Source organism: Camelus dromedarius, chromosome 20 (genome assembly GCF_036321535.1).
Source record: "Camelus dromedarius isolate mCamDro1 chromosome 20, mCamDro1.pat, whole genome shotgun sequence".
Taxonomy (NCBI): domain Eukaryota; kingdom Metazoa; phylum Chordata; class Mammalia; order Artiodactyla; family Camelidae; genus Camelus; species Camelus dromedarius.
This window is the reverse complement of record NC_087455.1, coordinates 6247245-6271388: the sequence shown is the minus strand read 5'-3', so window position 1 is coordinate 6271388 and position 24144 is coordinate 6247245. Positions and strand designations below refer to the sequence as shown.

The following is a 24144-nucleotide window of genomic DNA, read 5'->3' as shown; positions in this document are numbered from 1 at the left end:
CTCCTTCCCGGGGACCTCTCCCCCCTTCCTTTCTCAGACATCCAGGTGACAACTTGTTTACATGTTTTCATGACCCACGTCCCTTCCAGCCCCCAAGACCCCTTCCTATTCGCTCCTGAGCCCACCGAAAACTAGCTGAAGACACCGGCACACCCAGAACCTCTCTCACCAAGGTAACCAGTGACCTCCACGATGCCCAGCCAATGGGGGATTTCAGTCCTCATTTTACGGGACTCCACTCCCCGTGGCTCTGCTAACAGGCCATGCTTGGGAAGTCCTCTGCTCCTCAAAACCCACACCACGGCTGCCTCTCTGGCCTCTCTGTTTGTTCCGAGTACCCTTGAGACGTTCTCTCCCATCTGCATTTTTATTCACTGATGTCCCATGGTGGTCCAGCCCACGCTCCCATCCTCATCCCTCGACAGGCATCCTTGCAGGTAGTGGTCCCCTTGGGCTTCTGTAAACCTTTGATGTCAAAGTCTACATCTTCTACTCAGACCTTTACATTTTCTACCCTTCTCTGGACCTGAGATTCGAGTGTTCAACGATCTGCTTGGACTGTTGCTCAGCTGTCACAAATGTCCTAATTTGGACTCATTATCTTACCCATCAAATGGGTTCCGCCTCCAGCCTTCCTAGTTCATCACCCACCTGATCGCCCAAGTCCGAGACCTAGCAGCCTCCCTCAACATCTCCATGACCCTAACTTCACTCACCTCATTTTTTCAGCACCTGATTTCAACCCCTAATATTTCTCTATTTCTCTGATACTAGAGTCTCCACACTGGTTTAGGCCTTTCTCATCTCTTTTCTGGAGAATGGCAAAAGCCATTTGAACTGATTTCCTTGCCTTCAAGTAACCCTCCCATCCATCTGTCACCCACCCTATCCGTCATCCATCCGTCCATCCTGATGCCCCAACCTCCATCCACAGTCTAACACATAAACCTGCCCACAGCCCTCCCTGCATAACCCACCAGCGACTCCAGCCACAGAGCAAAGCTGAAGTTCCAGAGCATGGCACAGAAGAGCCCAGAAGCAGAACTAACTCTCCCCTTCCGACTCCTCTCTCTGACTTCCAGTTTTGACTTTGCAGCCTTAGAGCCTTGAGCCTCTGCTAATATTTTCCATGACTGGGATGCACCATCTCTTGGCATCTGGTCATTCTTCACTTTAACTCAAAACTCAAGTTGAACAACATCTCTGGCATAACCGGGCTCAGAGCCAGCCCCCTGCGGCCCCTACACACCCTCTCCAGGCCCTCTGTCTGGGCCCTGGCTGCCCACGGGCAGGAACCAGGGCTTACTCGTCTTGACACTCCTAGTGCCCGAGTGCACGGCACATGCTGAACATATGCTGTGCATCTGACGAAACTGAACTGGGCAAGAAACAAAAAGGAAATTTTGCACAGCTTATGTGAATAACACTTTCAACAGCAGCAGCAGAAGGGAAACAATAATACAGACATGTTAATACTGCGATGGCATCTCTCACGCCAGGCGAATGACCCCCAAATTCTAGATGCTACTAAGTCTGCATCCGAAGTATGGGGAAAACTCTTCCATGTGTAAGGCAGCTAAGTCATAATTAGAGAGCAGTTAACACCTTCTCTCAACCACAGTATCATCTTACAAACAGAAGGCCATTTATCTACACATCTTCTAAGTCATCTTGGCCACCCCGACTTCTCCACTGGTTTGTGACTCGCCCAAATAAATCACTACTGGGCCAGGCAGTCTGAGCCACACACTGTCTGGGTTCCCCGCCGCCACAGTGCAGGGAAGGAAAGATGATAAAACCACTCTCCAGCTTGATAAATATTTTCACTCACTACCAACACACTTGGATCAAAGAGTTAGAGGTTAAGTGCTGAAAATGATTAGCGCCTGAAATGAATAAATGGAATCCTCTCGTTTGAGATCCAGAGTCAGCCTTTTATGGATATGATCCCAGGGCTCTGCCGGAGACAGGGAAAGAAGGCAGCTCCTAACAGCCCTCCCTGACGCAGGGTCAGTGCCCGGGCAATAAATATTACAAGTGTTTTCAGCAGCCACTCACAGCCCCCGCCACACAGGCCTGGGAGAGCGCTTGTCATAATCTTTCGCTGCCTAATTAAAATAATGCAAGAGAGATGCATGACTCATCATAAAAAAGCAGCGATTTGAGACCATCAGACTGTTTTCTATCAAGATACTCCTGAGAATTACAGGGAGGCTTGGCTAGAAAACGCAGAATTTACCCAAGGTTACAGTGACCTCAAAGGGCTGGGACGGAACATCAAAAGGCGGTATAGGTGTGAGCTCCAGAGCAGCCCAGGAAAAGAAAGGAATGAGGACAAAGGAAAAAAGAGGTGGATTTTTAAAATAACTTACTTCATTTTCACACAAATGCCCGCTAGCTCTCCTTCCTGAACCGCTGGCCGTCAGCAGCTGTGCTAGGATCCGGGATGCCCATGACGCCCAGAGCCTGGGGAGGGGCAGTGTTACCCCCTTAAGCATGAGGAACGAGGGACAGGAAGCCGAGCGTCTTGCCAGGTTATGAAGTGGCCGGTGGCAGAGCCTGGATGCAGACCCAAAGCCCCTGTTCACAGCCACTACATGAGAGTCCTCCCAGCTAGTGAGGGCATGACACAGTTTCCCTAAAGAGAACAAAGAATTTACAACAGCAAGGGCGCATCTGAGCCACACACACACGGAGGCTTGTCTGTCGCACAGGACGGAGGCCCCAAGAAGCACGGGAGGCGGGGGAGGGGCGTTCTCCCTCAGGCTCTGTCCAGCCCACCCTGTGGGGCCTGTGGCTCTTCTCCACTGCTCAGCGGCCCCGCTAGAAAAATGGGGAGGTAGCCCCCGCCTGCGGCAAGGATGGTCTCAGACACTAGGTGACAAGCATCCGAAAAGTAGCCCCCAAGAGAGGAGGCTGGGGTACGTGCAGGTGACCTGGCAGTGGACCCTTCACCACAGCCATGGCAGCAGCGCCCCTCAGATCCTATCACTGTGACCTCCCTGACATCCTCGGGGACAATCCAAGGAATAGGTCTAATTAAGCGAGCCTGAGATAATACTCCTTAAATAGAAAGAACACAAAAAGAAGGGGAAATGCTAACATGTAAGTAACTTACAATATCAAAGAGGCTGTAGAAGGCCAACCTCATCACCCTGCCCCCCGGCAGCCGCTCCGGCCTTGTCGCCACCCAGCGCACACCTCCACCACCTTACAACGGCTGGCAGGCGCCTCCAAGGCGTGGCTCCCCGTCACCTCCCTGCGTTCAGGCACCACCCTCACCCCCTCTCTCCCCAGCCCGGGGGACGCAGTACACCCAGGCCACCTCTCGGCCTTTGCACTTGCTGTTCCCAGGGCTGGGGTGCCCTTCTATGCTCCGGGGGCTCGTTTCCCTTCCATGACCGTCCCATTAGGGTCACTGTCCCCATCCTCCTTTAATGATTCATTTTTGACATTCCTCATCTGATAACAATTTCCTATTGGAATCGAACCGCGTCAGATTCATATTTTCATATGTCAGTTTTCTCAATATTTGAGAGATTTTCATATCTCAGTTGTAGTGCAGCCTACATTTTACTGATTTTTCTTGCTAATTGTTTAGCTTCACGACAGGGAGAGCTTTGGGGGCCTTGCTTTGGTTGTTGTTTGTATTGCCCAAGGCATCTAATCACCCACGTGGCTCACTGCTGCCTCTCTGGTTGGTCCGCCTGGTGCCCTCGCTGGGTTGCGGGTACTTTGGGGACAGGGAGAGGACACTTCTCATTCCATGTCCTTGTGCTTGGCAGTGAGCGCATGCTGGCTGTGAGGCTAACAGCAAGTTATAGGAGCGTCCCAACAGGATGTCTGCACAGCCCAGCCCCCTTTCCCTCCCCGCAGTCACCAGGACTACACAGGGCACACAGAAGCCGCGGAGGTGGCCCTGCCCACCATCCCTCCACACCCAGTTGCAGGGACTGGACCTTGGGGGATGAGGGACCCAAGCTGAGCCAGGAATCTGAGCCAGGAATCGGGACAGAAGCACATTACTCAGGAGCTACTGGTTATTAGACTTCCGCCCTGCGGATGAAACCAGTAAAGGAACCAGCCTGCAAAGAGAGACAGACAACATCAGAAGGAAGGAGGCAGAGAGGAGCAAAGGTGAGCGATGAAGATGTTCAGGCGGGGACCAGGCCTGACCCCAGAGCACAGCGGCAGACAGACAACAGAGCCCCTGCCCTCCTGGAGCCCGTGGCCTGTGTGGACGAGAAGCAAACACACACATAAATCACTACAAATTAGAACTTGCTACCAAGGAAATGGACGGGGCGACGTGGCACAGGATGGGGGGCCGTGGGGCTGGGCAGTCAGAGAAGGCCTCTTGTGTGGAAGCTACAGTCAAGCTGAGATAAAAGGATGATGGGGACCCAGCCACAAAAAGAGGAGGTGAGGTCTGTGAAGGAGTAACCCAAAACACCAGGATCCCGAGTCTCCATAAGATTCAATCAATGTCCCTTTGCTGCTTCAGTGACCTCAAATGAGTTCCTGTCAACTGCAACCAAGAGTCCAACAGATAGAGCTGTTGAATGAATCAGGGAATGCGTGAATATAAAATGCCAAGACCCCTAAAAGCAAACACATAAAAAAGGACATGAACAAACAATTCACTCAAGAGAAGATTAAATCTGATTAAATTAATCACAAGAAGTCCAATGACTGCAAGTAATTATACACAGCGCACTGAACCAGTCAGCGTTACAGATCCCTTATGCACGCGACTCATCTAATCCATCTAATCCTCTAATTTGCCTGTTTGATTTTATGAGTTACCAAATAACTAAAAAGTATAATAAAGCGGTAAGATTTGATACTCATTAAACAAAGAAATTGAACTTCTTTTAAAAAAAGCACGTGACGCTAAAAATGAAAGAGCCTGGCTAGAATGCTTTCATGTTTCTGGTACAATTTTTTGAGAGGTAAGTTGGCAGCACACCGTACGATTAAAACCATCAAAATGAAACAGCCATCCTGCTTCTGGAAATGTGTCCTAAGGAACTAATTCAAAAGAAGGAGAAGTTTATATGCAAGAAGAGGTTCCCTGAAACAGAAGCTGTCATAATGGAGGAAAAAAGAAAGCAATGCACTGTCCCCAAGTCAGGGAGTGGTTGTGTACCTCAGGGGGCACCGCCTCAACGGAGCGCTGTGCAACTCTTACATGTGCTATTCACGGCCTCTGCAGCAACAAAAATAATTACACTATTCATTTTAAAGCTGGAGAGTAATATTTATCCTGTAACCACAACTATGCAATCATTCCATATGAACATGACTAAAGATTGAAAAAGAATTTTAAAAAGAATAACACTTGTTGGGTGATAGAATTGTGGACACACTTGTAGGAAGGGGGTAGATATTTGTGAGTGTGGTTCCAGTGTTTTCTGCACAACAGAAGAGCATTTCAGATGAATTAGCATCCATCTCTGGAAGGCGGGGAGGTTTCACCCCATTCGCTCCTGCACACAGTCTGGAAGACAGGTCTTTCAACAGGGAATCACAAAGTGGTATCAGTGGTTCCCAAACTTGAAGTTCAAAAGAGCTCACTGTATTTTAAAACATCGCTCACCTTGATATCTGTACTCTGATTTGGGGGTGATTTTCCACCAGGCATCTGTGCCCCTCTTCTTTACAAAGACAAGACTGTGGCCAAATTTTAAGAATTATCTCAGGCGTGGTCATTTCTCATCTTCTGAGTCAGGATTTAAACTTTCTGAACACTTGAAAGTCATTCTGAGCCAATTCTTGCCAGTAAGGAGAGAAAAAGAAAGCTGAGTCATCCTACCTTCTGGAGAAACACTCCTCGGGGGAAAGCGCTCCACGCTTACTGCAAAAACACTGGCACAGCGAAAAGCGCTAATTGCAGGAACAACGTCTTCCCGGTTACAAACTACAGAATTTAGAATCTCAGTTACTTATGAAACTTCTAAGTTCATCCAGAGGCCCAGATGTTAAACGTCAAAATCACAGCAACCTAGATGAACCCTACAGATTTAATGTGAAAAGGAAGAAGCCAGAGACAGAAGAGCATGTTTACAGGAATCAATTTACATGAAGTTCAAAGACGGGAGAAATCACGTCACAGGGTGAGAAGTCCAGGCAGCAGTCATTCAGCGACAGCAGCTCGGGGGGCGGGTGAGGAGGCCTTCCGAGGGGATGGTGACATGCCGCGTCTTGCCCTGGGCGTGGCTACATGGCTGATAAGCCATTGGCCTGCACACTTACCAATAATGCACTTGTTTGTAGGTGTGTGATACATTAATTTTAAAAAGGTGAAAAAACAACAATGCAAGAACACAACAGTCAGGTTACCTTCCCCAGAAGGGACTCAGGAACTGGCATCAAATTAGTTCAAGAAAGAAAAGATGTGTCAGGCAGTTCAAGATAAAGTCTGCAGACTGCGTGGCAGTTTGTGGCTGATGCTGACCGCTGCCGCAGGTGGTAAGGAAAAAGCCACGCTCAGCATTCTCCGTCCTGGTGATTTTCAGTCAGGCATCTCCGAGTGCCAGGCTCACTGGAGATTTCCACTGCAGATACTGCAGCTCGTTCTGGAAGCTCAGTGTTTCACCGCCAGCTCCTGTCTCCCTCAAAGTGTGTGATCTGGTACAACCTCCCTTCAAAGATGGGAAGCTGGGGGGGTGGAAACCTCTATTACTTCTGCTCATCCCTCACAGGGTGAGGCACCACCTTTGCAGACTCTTTCTCTGTTTTCAGGTTTCTTCTGGGTGGAGTCTGTTTCTCTAACTTGAGCTCTTCCACCAGTATTTCATGGCCAGCTGGCTGCAGGACAAGCCCTCTGACCTGTGGAGCACTCGCTGCGCCTGGAGACAGGATGCTGGCTGAACCGGGTACCACCAGACATAGGGGGATGCCCCAGTCTGGAGGCCGGCAATCCTGAGCTCGGCCCTCAACTCAGGTCTTACTCAGGCAGAAAGGTACTCAGCCTGTCCTGTCAGGTAGAGGGGACAGGATTTGGAAGTAGGAGATGGGAGAAAAAGAACAGAAATCCATTATTCTGCCTCAAGTTAGACAAAGAGAGGTGCCCCAAGCCCAGGAGGGTCAGGACTGAATTTCCTTCTGCTCTGAAAGGAAAGGCGAGTGCGCAAGAAGGCGGGGCCAGGGGCCGGCGGACACCTGCCTTGCTGAGGCCCCGGTGCTCAGGCGGGAGAGTCTCCAGATTAGAGGAGAGGGGCCCTGCTACTCACAATAAAGACAGTCGCCCTCACTTGCCTTGCTGGCGGCCTGGGGGGCTCACTCCGGGATACACAAGGGCCCTGGCCCTGTGACCGGCTCAGCACCTTGGCGAGGATGTGGTGAGAACGGAACCCTTATGCACTGTTGGTGGGAATGTAAATTGGTCCAATCGCCATGGGAAAAACCATGAGGTTCCTCAAAAAATTAGAAACTGATCTACCACCTGAGCCAGCAATTCCACTACTAGGCACATACCCAGAGGAAATGAAAGTAGGATTTCAGTGAGATGTGCACGTTCCTATGTTTGCTGCAGCACTGTTCACAACAGCCAGGACACGGAAACGACGTATGTGCCCATCCACGGCCAGACACACACACACACACACACACACACGGGAAGATTATTAGGCCACGAGGAAGGATGATATCCTCCGTTTCTGACAGCATGGATGGACCCTGAGCAAACGATGCGAAGGGAGACAAGTCAGGCAGAGAAAAACAAGTCTTGTCTGGTATCGCTTATACGTGGACTCTTAAAAATCAAACTCAGGAAAAAAATAGTGGTTAATGGGGACAGTGGAGCAGATGAAAATTACTGTTGTTTAAGGTACAAACTTACACTAAGTAGTTCTTACGCCAAAGTGATCTGACCCACAGTATGATCAATACAGACACTAACACTGCACTGTAACTACGTAGTGAGATTAATATCACTACTATGACAATCATATTATAATATGTAAATGCATCAAAATAACATGCTATGCACCTTACATTTATACAATGCTATATGTCAAAAATATTCAGTAAAATAAAAAGTACTTAATCATCACAAGAAAAAATGTTTAACCATGTAAGGTAATTGGTGGTAACTAAACTTACTACGGAAATCATTTCACATTTGATATATACATATATCAAATCATTATGCTGCACATCTTAAGCTAATGTAACATTATATGTGAACTATATTTCAATCAAACTGGAAAAAATACTTCAAAAAAAAAGGAAACACACAGCACCTGCTGGTTTCCTTTGTTTCTTACTACACCCTTGTCTGCTTGATGAGTTTCCCTGAGGATGGTTCCAGCTGTTTAGTTCCTTTAAATAGAGTTCTATATAAAACCAGGGAGGAATGGGATGGCAGACAAATCTTAAACCATCAGAAGAAAATAACACTGTCCCCTTGTCTTCTGGCATTTGGATTCCATCAGCACACAAAGAAAGACAGAGATGGAAAATTCCTTCTGCTCTAAGGCAACGCGTTTGAAATACCTGCTAAATTAAATCATTCCTGCCAAATCAGCCTTTCTGTGTACCTCAGACTTGGAGGAGCACTAAAACACTCAGAGAAAGAAATCTGCGTAAATATAAACTGTTACTAGCAACACTATCTGGAGGCATAAAAGAGAAAATGCCTTCTTATGACTATTTATCCAGTCTTACGGGAAAAGGTGATATTTTGCGTAAGCAAAGTTTTCAGAAAACTGACTTTACCCTTTTCAACACCGACACTCTTTAAATATTAACTATTGCACTGTCCCTTCCTAATGAAAGAATATTTGAGGGAAGAGTAATTTGATCTTTCCTAAAGGACACAGATGACGTAGATGACTCGCTACAAACACCCATTTTGTGCACTGTGCCGAGGGTGGCTGGGAGCACGAGGAGCCTGACCGCCGGTGGAACAGGGACACGTACTAACACTTAGAATGTACTGACACACGCAGTAGGAACCCAGTTCGTCTTCCCGCAGCCCCACTGTGGTCAGCTGATTTGGGGGTCACCCTCCCCCCAAAATATCCAGGTCCTAATCCCCAGAACCTGTAAGTGTTACCTTATATGCAAAAGGGATTTTGCAGATGTGATCAAGTTAAAGATCTTGAGACAGGAAATTAGGCTGGATTTTCCAGGTGGGCTTGATGGAATTGCAAGGGTCCTTATAAAAGAGAGGCGGGAGGGTGAGACTCAGAGAGCAGATGCGAGGACAGACGCAGAGGGACAGAGAGACAGATGGGAAGAGCAATGCTGCAGGGTTTGGGAGGAAGGGGGCTCGTAAGCCGGAGGATACAGGCAGCCTCTGGGAGCTAGGGAGGTTAAAGAAACAGATTCTCCCCTTGAGCCTCCGGAAGGAAGACAGCCCTGCCGACACCTCGATTTTAGGCATCTGACCTCCTGAGCTGTCACGTAATAAATTTACGTTGTTTTGTGGTAGTTATAGCAGCCATGGGAAACGAATACATCCCCATACAGAGGAAATACACAGGAAACTTCATCACCCTCAGGTTACAGATAGGGAACGACGAAGCACCCGTTCAAGGTCATTCACGCAGGAGGTGGTTCCACCCTGGGCTGGGTCTGCCCTCGCGAGCCCAGGGTTTCACCCGCTCCGCACTACGGCCTCTCCACACGGCCCGGCACTTGCGGGTTTGCCACCTGAAGTGGGAAAAACACCCCGCAGGAGGCACGGCGGGCATTTTGCAGCAGGCGTTTTGCAAAGCACACATCGTCACAGTCCTGGCATCTGCAGTAATTTGTGCAATGGCAGCTCAGAACAGAAATAGCTACAGCAATAAAAATATAGTTTAAGATGCCTCTGTACTACAACAGCTGAACTTGAAGCAACTACAGCTTAGAGACCGATGAGTCTCTGTAATTAGTACATCAGTTCTGAGCCACGGAGGAGTGGATCAGCGTTAGACACGGAAAGGAACAGAAGGCAGAGCCAGATAAGAGACCAGGAAAGAGCAGGGGACCAGAACTGGGTTACAGTCACAGACACTGTGCCAGATGTGAGCAGCTGAGACCCTTCCACCCAGGTGAAGTTTTAGGTAACCAAGCCTCATCCAATACTTACGTCTGTGTATCAGCCTGAACTAACTGTTCAGTAACTAGCTGTTGACCTTATAGTATGAGCTCAGTTAGTTTTATGGTTTATAAAAGCCTTAGAGAAAGAGCCTTCGGTGGCCCCAGACTGGGTGCACATAAAAAATGGGGCTCCTGGGTCCTGAAGTCACCCATTCCCTCTCCCAACCATCACCCAGACACCAGCCCTAAAGATAAGCCACAGACACCTACTGTGTTCACACAGCTGCCTCCCTCCCACCCTGGTCCCTCTCCCTTTTCTCCAGGAGTAAGTTGGAGGAAGGATATGAGGGACAAGGATGCTTCGGAGAGACCGGTCTCCCAGAAGCCTGGGAAATGAAGTTGGTAAGATCAACCATCTGGTTGCTCAGGTACCATCGTCTTTTAACTTCCTGGTTCTAGAACGTATGTGTTTGGAAGCAAAGAGACTATGGACACGTGGGGCTACTTCATCCTAGAGTGACTGTATTTTTCAGAAGAAAGAGGAGATAAAAAAAACTCCTTACTTGGATCTCCTGGAATACTTCAGTGTGGAGCCCTGGGATCTCTTACTATAAATTGAAGAACCAAGGGAACGAGGGGTACTTCCTCCAGCCAGACCTAATTTCCATATTCAGCTCTGCACTTGTCCAACTGTTACACACACAAGAGTTCTTGAAGCTTGGATGATCCCTCTTTGTAAATTTTACCAGCAAACTTCATACCTCAAGTGTAGGAGGGCAGGCTGGAATTGCGGGGGGAGGGACCCAAGGGAATTAGCACCGGCCTTCAAAGAGCTTGTTACTTCAAGAGTAGAGAATTCTTGTTTGATTACATAACATAAAAACACGGCACCATTTAGCCTTCCCCATCTGCTCTGGGTGGGCAGAATCAAGGATAAACCTCTAGACCAAACATCATGTCTAGGCCCTCTTTAATATCAAAAGGGGAGAAATGTGTTACCAGCGTAACTTTTGCATTAAGTTCTTGCATCTGTTGGCTCACATATGTGAAAGGTTTAATCGGGACCCTTATAGGTCAGTATCTCCCTTTGTACATATCGACTGGCAAACCTCTTTAACAGAAACCTTCGCCCATTCTGGTCTGTCTTTTCCAAGGCACAGTAATGAGCTCCTTTGGGAAATAGGAATGAATAAACAGGGACAGATCACTTTATGCAAGCCAAAGCATGTGAAAAATCAGATTCGCAAGCAGGTAGAGGAGAGAGTAATTACTCAGTTCCTTTCTACTTCATTAGAAGATACCCAAGAAGACTCATTTAATAGTGAGTTCCTTTACCGTATTTAAAATAACCTAATTCACAAGCATCTGATTTAACAGAACCATCAGGGAGATGATATTGGGAAATAACTAGTCCTTGTTAAGTGCTACTGTATGCCATCCACTTTGTGTAAGGCACTGTACCTTTTCTCCCCCCCACTCATTCAATCAACAAAAATTTACTGAGCACCTACTACCAGTCTGGCACTGTTTTAGGTGGTGGGGATACAAAACAAAACCAATACAGTAAGTAAAAATTCCTTGCTTGGAGCTTACAGTCTAGTGGAAGACATAGAATATCATGGAAAAATATATATATATATATATATATTATTAGAGAAAGACAGGTCTAAGAAGAAATAGTAAGAGATGTGGAAAAGATGAGAAGCGGTTGCTGGAAGCGTCGCAGTGGCAGAGACAGAAACTACACGGTGCACGAGGGAAAGATGAGCCAAGAAGAAAAGCATAAGAAACACCAGGGAGTGTGGATGGTTTGGTGGGGTGTTGAGATTTTATACACATACAGGGGCCAGGGAAGGCTCTCCTGAGCAAAGACCTGAAGGCCATGAATGAAGCAGCCACTCATTCTAGATCCAAGCATTCTACTGAGGGGGAAACTGAGGCTCGGAGAAGCCATTTAACTGAGGTCATCCTACCAGGCGGTGACTCAAGCCTCCCGAGCGCCACCTCTTCCACGTAGCTTCTCTGTGACACACACAACCTACTGAGTTACTGCCGATGCAGCAGCTGCGCTGAAAACCCAAGAATTTCAGGCAGGCTTGAAAGCCATGCTTGCTTCTAAGCAAAGAGCGAACTCTATGGTTACAGGCTGAGAGCCTCATGGAGGTGCACACACCTCCCCGAGGAATTTAAAGCATGTTTCAGGTGCTGTCAGACGGCTCACGCAGCCATCCAGTTTATCCAGTGAAATAGTCATTAAATGAGAAGAAACTAGATGTCCATAAAAAGGAAAAAGAAGAAAAAGGAATATCTGAACATACAATATTAGAGTTATTAAAACAGTATCTTACAAAACCATGTACGAGAACAAATATCACTGTAACAAACCAAAATCTCAGAATATACCCAACATCCTGAGAAATTCTGGCATTTCAAAACAAAACGGAAAGGACTGATTTTTCGATAAATATGCTGAGTCAACTGGTAACTGTTTAGAAACAAAGATCCCTGCCACAGGCCTCACACCAAAATAAACGTCAAGGACGTTGCAGTTCATAAATGTCATAAACCCCTGAAACAGAACTTGAAGAAAATACAAAAGAACTTTCCCTTAAGGTGGGAAAGGTTTCTTTCAACGCAGAGAAACTACGGAGGAAAAAACATAAAGAAAACAGCTGATATGTTTGAATACGCTAAGTTATTTAACTTTTATATAAAACCTATATAAAAAGATACCTTAAAACGGAAAAGCTGGGGATAATTTGGAGAGAAATATTTGCACGACATGACACACCACTGAGATAAAAAGAGCTCTCAGAAATCAGCAAAATAAAATAGGAGGACTACAAAAACAGGGCAGGAGATGTAGCTAACCTTTTTTCAAAGCTTTTTTAAAATTAAAAAGGAAAAGAACTGCCCATAGTTTGATTAAAGTTACAGAACAGGTCACCAGTGGAGTCAGAACAGCCAGTCTGCTAGCCGGGACTCCACGTACCAAGCTGGCTCTTGAGAAAACACGAGACACGGCAAGTGTCAAAAGAGACACGCAAGGAGCGCTGGTGGCCCCACGGAAGAAGCTGGCACCTCAGAGCTGGACCAGATCCAACGATATTGCATCTCCTGTTTCCAGGTCTGTGGTCCGCATGGCACTTGCCTCCTAGAATCACAGAGCATCAGGACTACAGAGACCAAGAAATGTTCAGGTCTCAGGTCCTTATTTTGCAGGATAACAAAACCACGGCTCAAGAAGGGAAGAAGGAGAGCCAGCCCACCGAGGCAGCCCCTTCCCACTGCTCTCCTCGTCACCCTGATGCCCAATGCCCCTCTTCCCAGACTGGTGGGTGCCTGAAAACAAGACGTGACTTTACAAACACCTCATCCTCCCAAAAGTGCCAGGAAAAAAAAAAATGAAGAGAAGAGATGCAAATTTCCTGCTGTGTTAGAAAATATTTCACATGCCTGCGGGGCCCTTCCTTTTGTGGGAAGGCTGTGTTACTGCTTTGACTACCAAGCATTTTTGTCCACCTGAATTTCCTTTTCCTGCTGAAGAGCTCAGGGAAGCAAGTGGAGTGACAGGGCAGGACAGGCTGAGTGTCACTGTGACGCCCGCGGTTATACTGGCACTCACCCCGACCCACCGCTCCACCACCCACCACGGCCTGTCCACCGTCCCTCACTAGACGCACGTCCCACCTTCTCAAAGCCTTTCAGGGCCGAGCCCAGACCTCAGAGCCGGCCTGAGGCCACAGCGCCCTTCCCAGGCCCTCCAGACCCTGCCCATACAGCCCAGGGGACACTCAAGACCTCCCTGGCTCTGGCGACAGCCGCTTTTTGTAACCAGCACTGTATTATTAGGGATTTCAGTGAATAATGTGCTACCCAGTCAAGAAATATCAGTGAGGCTTGTTGCTCGCGGAGATGGGAGAATTCATGAATAATTACACAACTTACTGCTTTCATTATTCAGGACAGGACTGCTTCACTGTCACTGTGTTTTTAATTATTTTGATTACGGATTTTTTAACTTACAGGACACTGCGTAAGTGTGAACAGCACGGCTCTGGCTTTTGCTCAGCTGTAGACAAGTCCTGGTTCTTAATTGGGACGAATCCCAGCTAAGCATCTGGCTTCTCCACTGAGCCTCTCAAGCTCAACTGACCGCACATACAATGGGGTCCCCCAGAACAACCTCGAAACAAAGGCAGAAGGCTAGACTGCCCTCCACGTTCTGAACTCAAACATCTTTGTTGAGATCACTTCAATTTTTATAGTGAACTCCAGTTTTCATACATAACTGTGCTGAAATAACAGTATCGGTAAGTATAGTTTATTAATCGCATTACATGGAACACTGACAAGACCCTCACACAACTGGAGTTTTAAAGGAAAATCTTAAATGTTAAAGGTCTTTTATGGTTTAGCTGCCTGTCTTCGTAAAACCATTGTGCAGTTCTGCCTTTCTGTCCTCTATCCAGCCCTTCTGGGGGTGACTTTCCCAGTGACCACCCCGCTCCTGCCCAGAGCTCCCAGCACCTCCCACCACAGCACCCACCTGCCCACTCCGGCCTGCTCCCCACGGGACTGGAAACCCCGTGAAGGCAGGAACTGCTCCTACTGACCCCGTACCCCCAGGCACGGCTGGTGGTAAGAACTCCATCAATGGTTCTCACGAAGGAACCAAGCTGGAAATCCACCTCAGTGTGCTTGATCAGGGGCGCACCTGCCCAAAAGCTGTTTGCGTTTTCGACTGAGTCCCATTTTGGACTAAATGTGGAACAACCTGGAGGTAGCTTGGATAAGAAGGGCGTCCACCTGAAACATCGGGCCAGCTGTGAGCGCAGCTGCCCTGCAAGGCCGTCAGGCTCGGGTTGGGGTGGGCGGCTGAACAGGGCCGGGACTCCCAGGTCAAGGCCTCTGGAGCCCGAGGCTGCCTTATTCCCTGAAGCAGCGTCCCACAAGCGCACACACATATCCGCAAGCGCGCAGCAAGTGTTTAGCGAGCCCTGGTGGGGGTTGGGGGTCAGAGGTCAGGCAGGGCTCCAGCACTGAGCGCGGGGCAGTGAGGGAGCAGGCGAGGCCCCTCTGCTCTCCTCCAGAATGGAAATTCCAAAAGCCATGTGTCCTTTCCTGCCTCCAGGCACAGCCACCATTTCTGCTGGACTTGGGATGTCAGCAGCAAACCACACTTTTAGAGGAAAAAACTTCACTGCAGAGCCACTCACTCACCGTCAGCAGTGTGAAGGAGCTTGTGACTTTTCAGCGTCCCTTTTGATTTGAATTTCTTGCCACACATGTCACATAGGTGGGTTTTCTCGGTGCTGTGACGATTCATATGAGCCTTGAGGTTACTCTTGCTACGAGTTGCATACTCACACAAAGAACATTTGAAGGGCTTCACCCCTATTGAGGGAGAAAAAGATAGATACACGTATATATTCAGTTATGTGTGTGTGTGTGCGCGTGTGTGTATCTGAAGGAATATATATGTACACATGTGCACACACACACACACACCCCTCCACGTCCATCTGAATAAAGCAGCGCACCTGCTGGTCCCCACGCCACGCACCTACCTGCGCTCTTCCGTCCAACTAGGATGCCCTCTCCTCCTGGGCCTCCAGTGAAATTCTCTGCGTCCCTATCAGTGCACCCAAACCCTGCCTGCCTCTACCACTGCACTGTTCACAGCACTTAACAGTGAGCAGCTTACGCCTCCCCTCCCTGCAGTCTGGAATCTGAGGGCACAGACCCCCGAGCAGTTGGAGCAGCAGACGTTCATTAAGTTCAACTGAACTGAGTTAAACGGACCGAAATTAAAGTGACCGAGGGCCATGACAAAAGTCCCCGGGGTCAGGCGTGCAGGACCAGAGGTGAGAGCAGGTTTTAGTCGATAAAACAAGCAGAGCTTGACAACGCTCGTCACTGCTGTTGGGCTAACGGCTCACGGCAGGGCATCCTACCACGTGGCTGCTCCTTCGCTCCACAGACATCTCCCGAGGACCTACTTTGCAGTAAACACCGAGGGCTGGTTTGAAGCTGAGCCGCCCTGGCCCGGCTGCACTGTCCAATATAAAGGGCTGTCCCCGCAGTGTGACATGCTGCCGGGGGAGGGGAGCGGTGTCTGAACGCGGGCATAACAGACATGATCTAGTGAGCCTAGCGTTTCCGCCCTGATCCCCACCACCCGAGGCCTTGCAGCTGAGGAAGCCGAGGCTTTAACAAGGCTGCAGGGTGCACCCAGGGCACAGAGCCGAGGCACAGACGTGCTGGTCAAGGAAAAAGTATCCCCAGCCTTGCCTTTAGTCTCGGCTCCTTCTGCCGGTCCACGTTCCTACTCCGTCAGCTCCCGAACTGCTAGTTTGATCCCATGTTGTAGAAAATACATAGTCCTTCCCCCGTGGGAGCCAGCTTGTCTTCCTGCCTGCGGCACCTGGACTCCTAATTCACAGGAAGGGACCCACTCGGACCTCTGGAGGGGCTCTCCCTGGGTCACGGCTCCGAGCCTGATCACCAGGAGAGCCACGTCCTTCCCCGGGGGGAGAAACACAGTCGGTGGCCCGCTGTCCCCAGTAGCATCCTGACCTCCAACTTCCCAAAGTCCCGGAGTGTGCCCCACACCTCCCTTCACAGGCGAGCACCCCAAAGGCACAACTTACATCCCTCCTCCCCCTGCTCCGTCTCCACGTAACTCTTCACCTTCTGAATTCTTTCTCCACAACCTGAGCAACAGAATCCCACAAAGCACCGGGGAGGCCACCAGAGTGACCGCCCGGGAGGTGCCAGCGAGGTCCTGTCCCCCTGCAGCTGGCTCCCCGCACAGGTGTCGTGGTGATTTATTAAACTACAACTCCGGCAAGAGCCATGAACGGCTGCACACCTCTGCTCACTGCAATTGCAACTAAATGAGTAATGACTTAAATCACTGATTTCAGCTGGCGGACAGACACTTCTCTCAGTGTGCTAAGGAAATTCTAACTGCAGGGGCCAAGGAGATACACTTCCTCCTGCAGGACCCCCAGAGGAAGCACCAGATCCCAGAAAGCGCTCCATTTTGACGGAGGAGCACTCACCTTCATGAGCCCAGATGTGACGCTGAAGGTCTGAGCCATTCTTCATGAAATAGAAATCACAATACGGGCACTTCATGGCTCGCTTCCCAATCAGCCCCTTCAGCTGGACCCTCCGCCCGAGAACCTCGGAAATGGTGCTCATGGAAACCTCTAGAAGAAAAGCAGGGTGATAACCGGAAGCAGCCAAAGAACCTTGGTTCAGGTTAGATGCAAAGGAGCCTCATGACAGAACCCAGACCCTCTGGCCAGTCCTAGCAGGTCTGAGACAACGGTTAAGATGCGCCTCGTGCGTCATGGGACAGGACTTCTGCCTAAAGTGTTAAACCAGGGTCTAATCCAGTCTCAGATCTAAATGTCCGTTGACATAAAACGTGAGGGATGGAGAAACAGTGTCAACGAGGCAACGTTCAGAAAAAGGCAAAACATGACCACCTGCAGGAAGAGCCCCAACTTCCCAACAGATCAGCCTCCTGGGGAAGAGAGCGGGGGGTGGGCTGTCCCATGTAACACGAGAAACTGCGGTGACATAACAACCCGATCCAAACAATCCAACTGTAAAAGAGAAAATCTTGTGTCAATGGGGACATTTTAAAAGGACGTATACGAGCCGAACCTACTGTTAACACTGTCTTAAGGGTGATGTGGTAGTTACGTTTAAAAAATTCCTTACTAGTTGGAGATGCATTCTAAAGATTCTTTATGGGGAAATTATGTCAGGACATACTCCAGAGTATTTTAGAAAAAAAAAAACCATCGGGGGGTCAATTCATGAAACAAGTTTGACCACATGTAGGTAAGAGTGGGAGCTGAGTTATGGATACATGGCTGTTCCTCATGTTATGTATTTTGCGTACATTTGAAATTTTCTATAATAAAAAGTTTAAAATAATGAGCAAAAGTTGATGGAGCTAAATGAGCATCCTTGGCTCACACTTGGACACGAGTCACACTGGACACGGGTCACACGGGGAGGACAGAACTGAGCAGTTCAGAGCATTACGTAACCCACACATCCCCATGCAGGTGAAGGCCTCAAGGCTCCGTCCGACTCCAAGTAAAATACGAGTGTTAGCGTCCTTCCATCATTTCTTTACTTTTCTCCACAATCATGATTAATCAGTGGGTCAGTTCCCTCACGGGAGAAGCAGAGAGAAAACAAAGAGGAAGAGAAGAGGGGTGTGGGCGAAAGGAGAAGTGCCTTAGCTGCTCTGCTTCTCACTCGTCCACAAGCAGCGTGTGTCTGCGCTCGCGGGCCCTGCGCCACGTGGCACGGGGCTCTGGGGATGAGGTGTTAACGGTGGCAGCCCTGCCCCGAGGCTCCCGGGTGGGTGGAAAGTACCAGGGACTAGAATACGGGGGAAGTGCACTGGGATGGGTGGCGGGGGGTCGGGGGAGCCATCAAAGGCCCCCAGGGCAGGCTCTGAGGGAAGATGTAGAGGATACACAGAAATTAACCGGGCAGAACCAAGAAACAATGTCACTGGGATGAGAATGAAAGTGACAGGGGTGACGCCCAGGGGGCTCAGGGGCCGAGGACAATGAAAGTGACGGTCACTCCCAATGACCGGGCTCCTTGGCCTGGGAGGGAGCCCACACCCCTCAGTTCAGGGACCTACGAGAGGGCTGGGGGCGGCCTGGGAAGTGGAGTCGGTCGGGTCCGCACTGGATAAGGACCCGTCCAGAGGCTGTCACTGCTAATACTAAAAGGGGGAGGGGAACTGTGAGATAGGGGGAGACGTACCCGAAGACCAGATAAGAGGATAAAATGAACAAAAACTTACATAACCTCCCAGGCTTTAAATAAAGACGATTGTTTCCCTTGAATTTACTCATATCTTCATCCCTCTTTTACTTTCATTTAATACGGTTGATAATATAATGTTGCATTTTTTAAAAAACATAAGCATTTGAAAATCAGTCTCCCGCTCTAAAGTGCATACCCTTACCGGGATGGTTGGTCTTGATATGTGACTTTATCAGTCGATCTTCTGAAAAAGACTTTTCACACACAGGACATGAATAACTCCTTTTGTCCTTAACAAAAAGAGAGTATAATCAATGGACTGTCCTGTTTAAATTCAGGCTCTGTGGAAAAATCACCATCACCACCACCACCACCACCACCACCGTCAAAGCCAGATGCGCACCGCACCTGTCCCAGCACCTGGCCTGCAACCTGCACCTGGCCCCGCACGGCCCAGGGAACTCGAGGGCAGCAGGGCAATGGCCTCACCTCCCTTTCAGGAGGGAGGTACGGGGCATAGAGATGACGGTCCTGTGGAGGTGGCCCAGCCAGGAGAGGGCAGGGCTCGGCCTCGAGGTCCAGCGCACAGACCAGTGCAGACCCACCGTGTCTTCTGCCCTCCAGTGCTCGGTGCGTGGTGTGCGTGTAAGTTACTTTACTGAGACTCACTCTTATTATTATGCTGTTACAGATTAAGAAACCAAGGCCAAGGGCAATGAACCCCAGGTCTGCGAGGAAGAGCCAGCGTCAGAACCCGAGTGTGGATGCCCACCCCGGCTCCTCCGGCCACGCCAAGGCCCCAACCCACCCAGGCTGCAGGTAAGAGGTCCCCCTGCGCCGCTGCTGGCCTCAGCAGTCCCACTCCCTGTGATGCGATGCTCACACCGGCGAGAAGCTTCCTTGGATGCCAAGCCATCGCCCACCCACTTTCCTCCCCGAGCCTGCATCAAGGCTATGTATATCACGTGATGATTTTTCAGAGGGTGGGTGTGATGGGTTAGTCTGTTCCCCACAAATTCATATGCTGAAATCCACAGAATGTGACTTTATCTGGAAATATGGCCATTACAGATGTAACCAGTTGAGATGAGGTCACAGGCCCTAATCCAACATGATTAGTGTCCTTACGAAAAGGGGAGACTTGGACAGAGACCTGCAAGCGGGAGAAGGCCACGTCTTCACGGAAGAAAGGAAGTACCCAAACCCAGCCCACTTCAGTCATCTTTTCCCACCTAAGTGGGGAGGACAAATGCACTGGTGAAGTTCACAGGCTCACCAAAGCCTGAGACCTAACCTCAGGATGACCTTGCGCTTCCCCTCCCAACACCTTACCGACACACCACAGTGGGCCTCTGTACAGCAGCTCCTTTACCCAGGACATCTCTCCAGCTATCAAGAAAAAATTACAAGGCATAACAAAAGGCAAAAAACATAGTCTGAAGACAGAGAAAGCATCAGGACAGGACTCAGACACGGCAGGGATGTCGTGATTATCAGGGCAGAAATTTAAAACAGCTATGATGAATATGCAAAGGGCTCTAATGGATAAAGTAGACACATACAAGAAGAGCTGGACAATGTAAGCAAAGCAAAGAGATGAACATTTTCAGAAACAATCAACAAATAAATTCTAGAGATCAAAAATACATAAATAGAAAAATGCCTTTGATGGACTTATTAGTAGTCTGGACCCAGCTGAGGGAAAGAATCTCTGAGTTTGAGGTACCTCAGTGGAAACCTCCAAAACTGAAAAGCAAATAGAAAAAAAAAGACTGATAAAAACAAAGAATATGAGACAACCACAAATGTGTAACATATGCATAACAGGAATATCAGAAAGAGAAAAAAAAGACAAAGGAACAGAAGAAATACTTTAAACAATTATGACTAAGAATTTCCCTAAATTAATATCAGACACCAAAGCACAAATCCAGAAAGCTCAGAGAATACCAAGCAGGATAAATACCAAGTAAACTCCACCTATTAATTTCAAACTACAGAAGACCAAGGGTAAAGAAAAAATACAGAAAGATGCCAGAGGGAAAAACACCTTACTGACAGAAGGGAAAAGACAAGAATTATATCCAATGTCTCAGATCCACACAAGCAGAGAGAGTGGAGTGAAATATTTAAAGTGTAGAAAAAAAAAAAAAAACCACCAAACCTAGGATTCTGTACCCTACAAAATTACCTTTCCAAAGTAAAGGAGAAATAAAGATCTTCTCAGACAAAAATCAAATAAAGTTGTTGTCAGTAGACTTGGTTTACAAGAAATGTTAAAACAAGTTGTTTAGAGAGAAGGAAAATGATAAAGTCAGAAACTCAATCTATATAAAGAAAGAGCATTGGAGAAGGAATAAGTGAAGGTATTTTTCTAAATCCTATTTGATCTCACTAAAGTTTGTCAAAATTAACTATAGCAACAATGTATTCAATACTGTATGTTTACACATACACATGCATGCTTCTGTATGTGTGCAATGATTATCAGCAATGATACAAAAGGTACCAAGAAAAAATTAGAATTTTAATTTTTTTAGGGTACTCACACTATCCATAGAGCAGAATAGTGCTATGTGAAAGTGGACTTGGATTACTTGTAGATGTACATTGCAAATTCTAGGGTAACCATTTAAAAAAGTAAAAAAATAGTAATAATAACAACAATAATAAGTATAAGTAATCTGCGAAGAAAAGAGAGAAAATGGAATTATGTAAGATGCTCAATTAAACCTACAAAAGGCAGAAAAAGAGCAGAAGACGGAAAAAAGTAACAAAGAACAGGGGCAACAAATAGAAAACAGTAACGAATGTGGTAAATATTAGTCCAGCTCTACCAATAGTCGCTTTGGACGGCAATGATCTAAATGACAGAAATTGTCAGAATGGATCAAGAAACAAGATTCAACTATATGTTGGCTACAAGAATCTCGCTTTAAATATAAAGACATACAGATTGAAAGGAAATGGATGAAGAAAGATATACTACGCTGATATTAATTTTAAAAAGCAGGAGTAGCTTAGTAATTTCAAACAGAACAGACTTCAAGACAAAGATAATCATCAGTGTTGAAAAGGAGCATAACATGATGAAGGCATCAAATCTCCAAGAAGATGTAATAACCCTGCACACGTATGCGTCTGACAACAGAGGGTCAAAATGCATGAGGCAGAAGGTCATAGAACTCCAAGGAGAAACAGATGAATCCACTATTATAGCTGGAGACTCTTACACCCCTCGTTCAGAAATGGACAGATCCAGTAGGTAAAAAAGTCAGTAAGGACATAGCTGAATTCAACACCACCACCAATCAGCTGCGTACAACTGACATCTACAGACTGCTTCATCCAGCGGCAGCAGAATACGCATCCTTCTCAAGTTCACACAGAATCTTCACCAGAACAGATCACATTCTGGGCCATAAAATACCCCTTAACAAATTGAAAAGAATAGAAATCATTAGAAATCATACAAGGTCTGCTTGCAGACCACAGTGGATTAAACTAGAAATCAGTCATAGATAGCTGGCATGCCCCAAAATATGTGCAGATTAAACAACGCGCTTCAAGTAATGTATGATTCAGAAAAGAATCCTCAAGGAAACTTTTAAAATGTTTTGAACTAAATAAAAATGAAAATACAACTTATTGAAATCTGTAGGAAGCAATGAAAGCTACGCTTAGAGGGAAATTTATAGCATCCACTGTGTGTATTAGAAAAGAGATCTAAAATCAATTATTTAAGCTTCCCCCTAGGAAAGCCGAAAGTGTAAATTAAATCTAAAATAAGCATAGGAAAATAAATACAAATCAGAGCAGAAATCAAGGAAGTTGAAAGCAGGAGATCAATAGAGAAAAATCAATAAAACCAAAAGCTGGTCCTTTGAAAAGATCAATAAAATCATTAAGCCTGTAGCCAGGCTAACCAAGAAAAAAAGAGGATACAGATTACTAATATCAGAAATGAAAGAGGGAAAAAAAAAATGAAAGAGGGGACATAGTACAGATCCCATGGACATCAAAAGGATAGTAAAAGGAGTACTATGAACAACTCTATGCCCCCACATTTGACAACCCAGGTGAAACAGGCCAATTGCTTAAGAGACACAATCTGCCAAAACTCATACAAGAACAGGCAGAATAGGCTATCTCTATTAGAAAAAATTGAATCAACAATTAGCAACCTTCAAAAAAATAAAAAGCCCCAGCCCCAGATGGCTTCACCAGCAAAATCTACCAAATATTGAAGGAAGAAATCACACGATTCTCTGCAGTCTCTTTTAGAACACAGAAGCAGAGAAAATACCTCCTAACTCATTCTGTTTGGCCAGCATTACCCTAATACCAAAAACAAAGACATTACAAGGAAAGAAAATTATAGGTCTATATCTCTTGTGAACATAGATGCAAAAATCCTCAACAAAATACTGGCACAGAAAACCCAATAATGTTTAAAAATAACTATACACCACAAACCAAGTGGCATGTATCCCAGGTACACGAGGCTGATTCAATATTCCAAAATCAGTTAATATATCCATCACATCAACAAGCTAAGAAATAAGAATCACAGGATAATATCAATATAGGCAGAAAAAGAATTTGGCAACATCTAATATCTATTCATGATAAACATGCTCATTAAACTAGCACTAGAGGGGAAATTCCTCAAGTTGATAAGGAATATCTAAAAACGACCTACAGCTTACATCACAATGATGAGAAATCAGTAACTTTCCCACTAAGATTAAACACAAAGCAAGGATGTCCACTCTTAGCACTCCTTTTTAACATCATACTAGAAGTCCGAGCTAATGCAGTAAGGCAAGAAAAGAAAACACAAGACATAGAGATTGGGAAGGAAGAGATTAAAACTGTCTTTGTTTGCAGATGACATGATTATCTATGTAGAAATTCTGAAAGAATAGACAAAAATCCTTGCAAAACTAATAAGTGATTATGGCAAGTTACAGGATAATAAGGTTAATATACAAAAGTCAACTGCTTTCCAATATTCTAGCATATGAATAAGTGGAATTTGAAATTTAAAACACAATACTATTTACATCCGCACATAAAAAATGAAATGCTTAGGTATAAATCTAACAAAACATGTACAAAACCTATATGAGGAAACCTTCAAAATCGATGAACAGAATCAAAGAACTAAATCAATGCGGAGCTATCCCACGTTCATGGGTAAGAAGACTCAGTATTGTCAAGACGTCAGTGCTTCACGACTTGACCTACAATCCCAATCAAAATCTCAGCAAGCTATTTTGTGGGTATTGAAAAATTGAT

The 24144-nt window shown here is 46.9% G+C and overlaps 1 protein-coding gene across 3 annotated transcripts in view; it reads right to left on the bottom strand.

The window, feature by feature from the left end:
- Positions 1-24144, bottom strand: part of ZFAT (zinc finger and AT-hook domain containing) — a 137075-nt gene that overhangs the window by 40396 nt on the left and 72535 nt on the right. For all 3 annotated transcript variants that reach the window (XM_031439670.2, XM_064476817.1, XM_064476818.1), the window contains exons 8-10: positions 19046-19133; positions 17100-17249; positions 15256-15429 (exon numbers count right to left, since the gene is read on the bottom strand). In XM_031439670.2, the coding sequence (XP_031295530.1) occupies positions 15256-15429; positions 17100-17249; positions 19046-19133 (412 nt within the window). The remainder of the gene's footprint in view (positions 1-15255; positions 15430-17099; positions 17250-19045; positions 19134-24144) is intronic.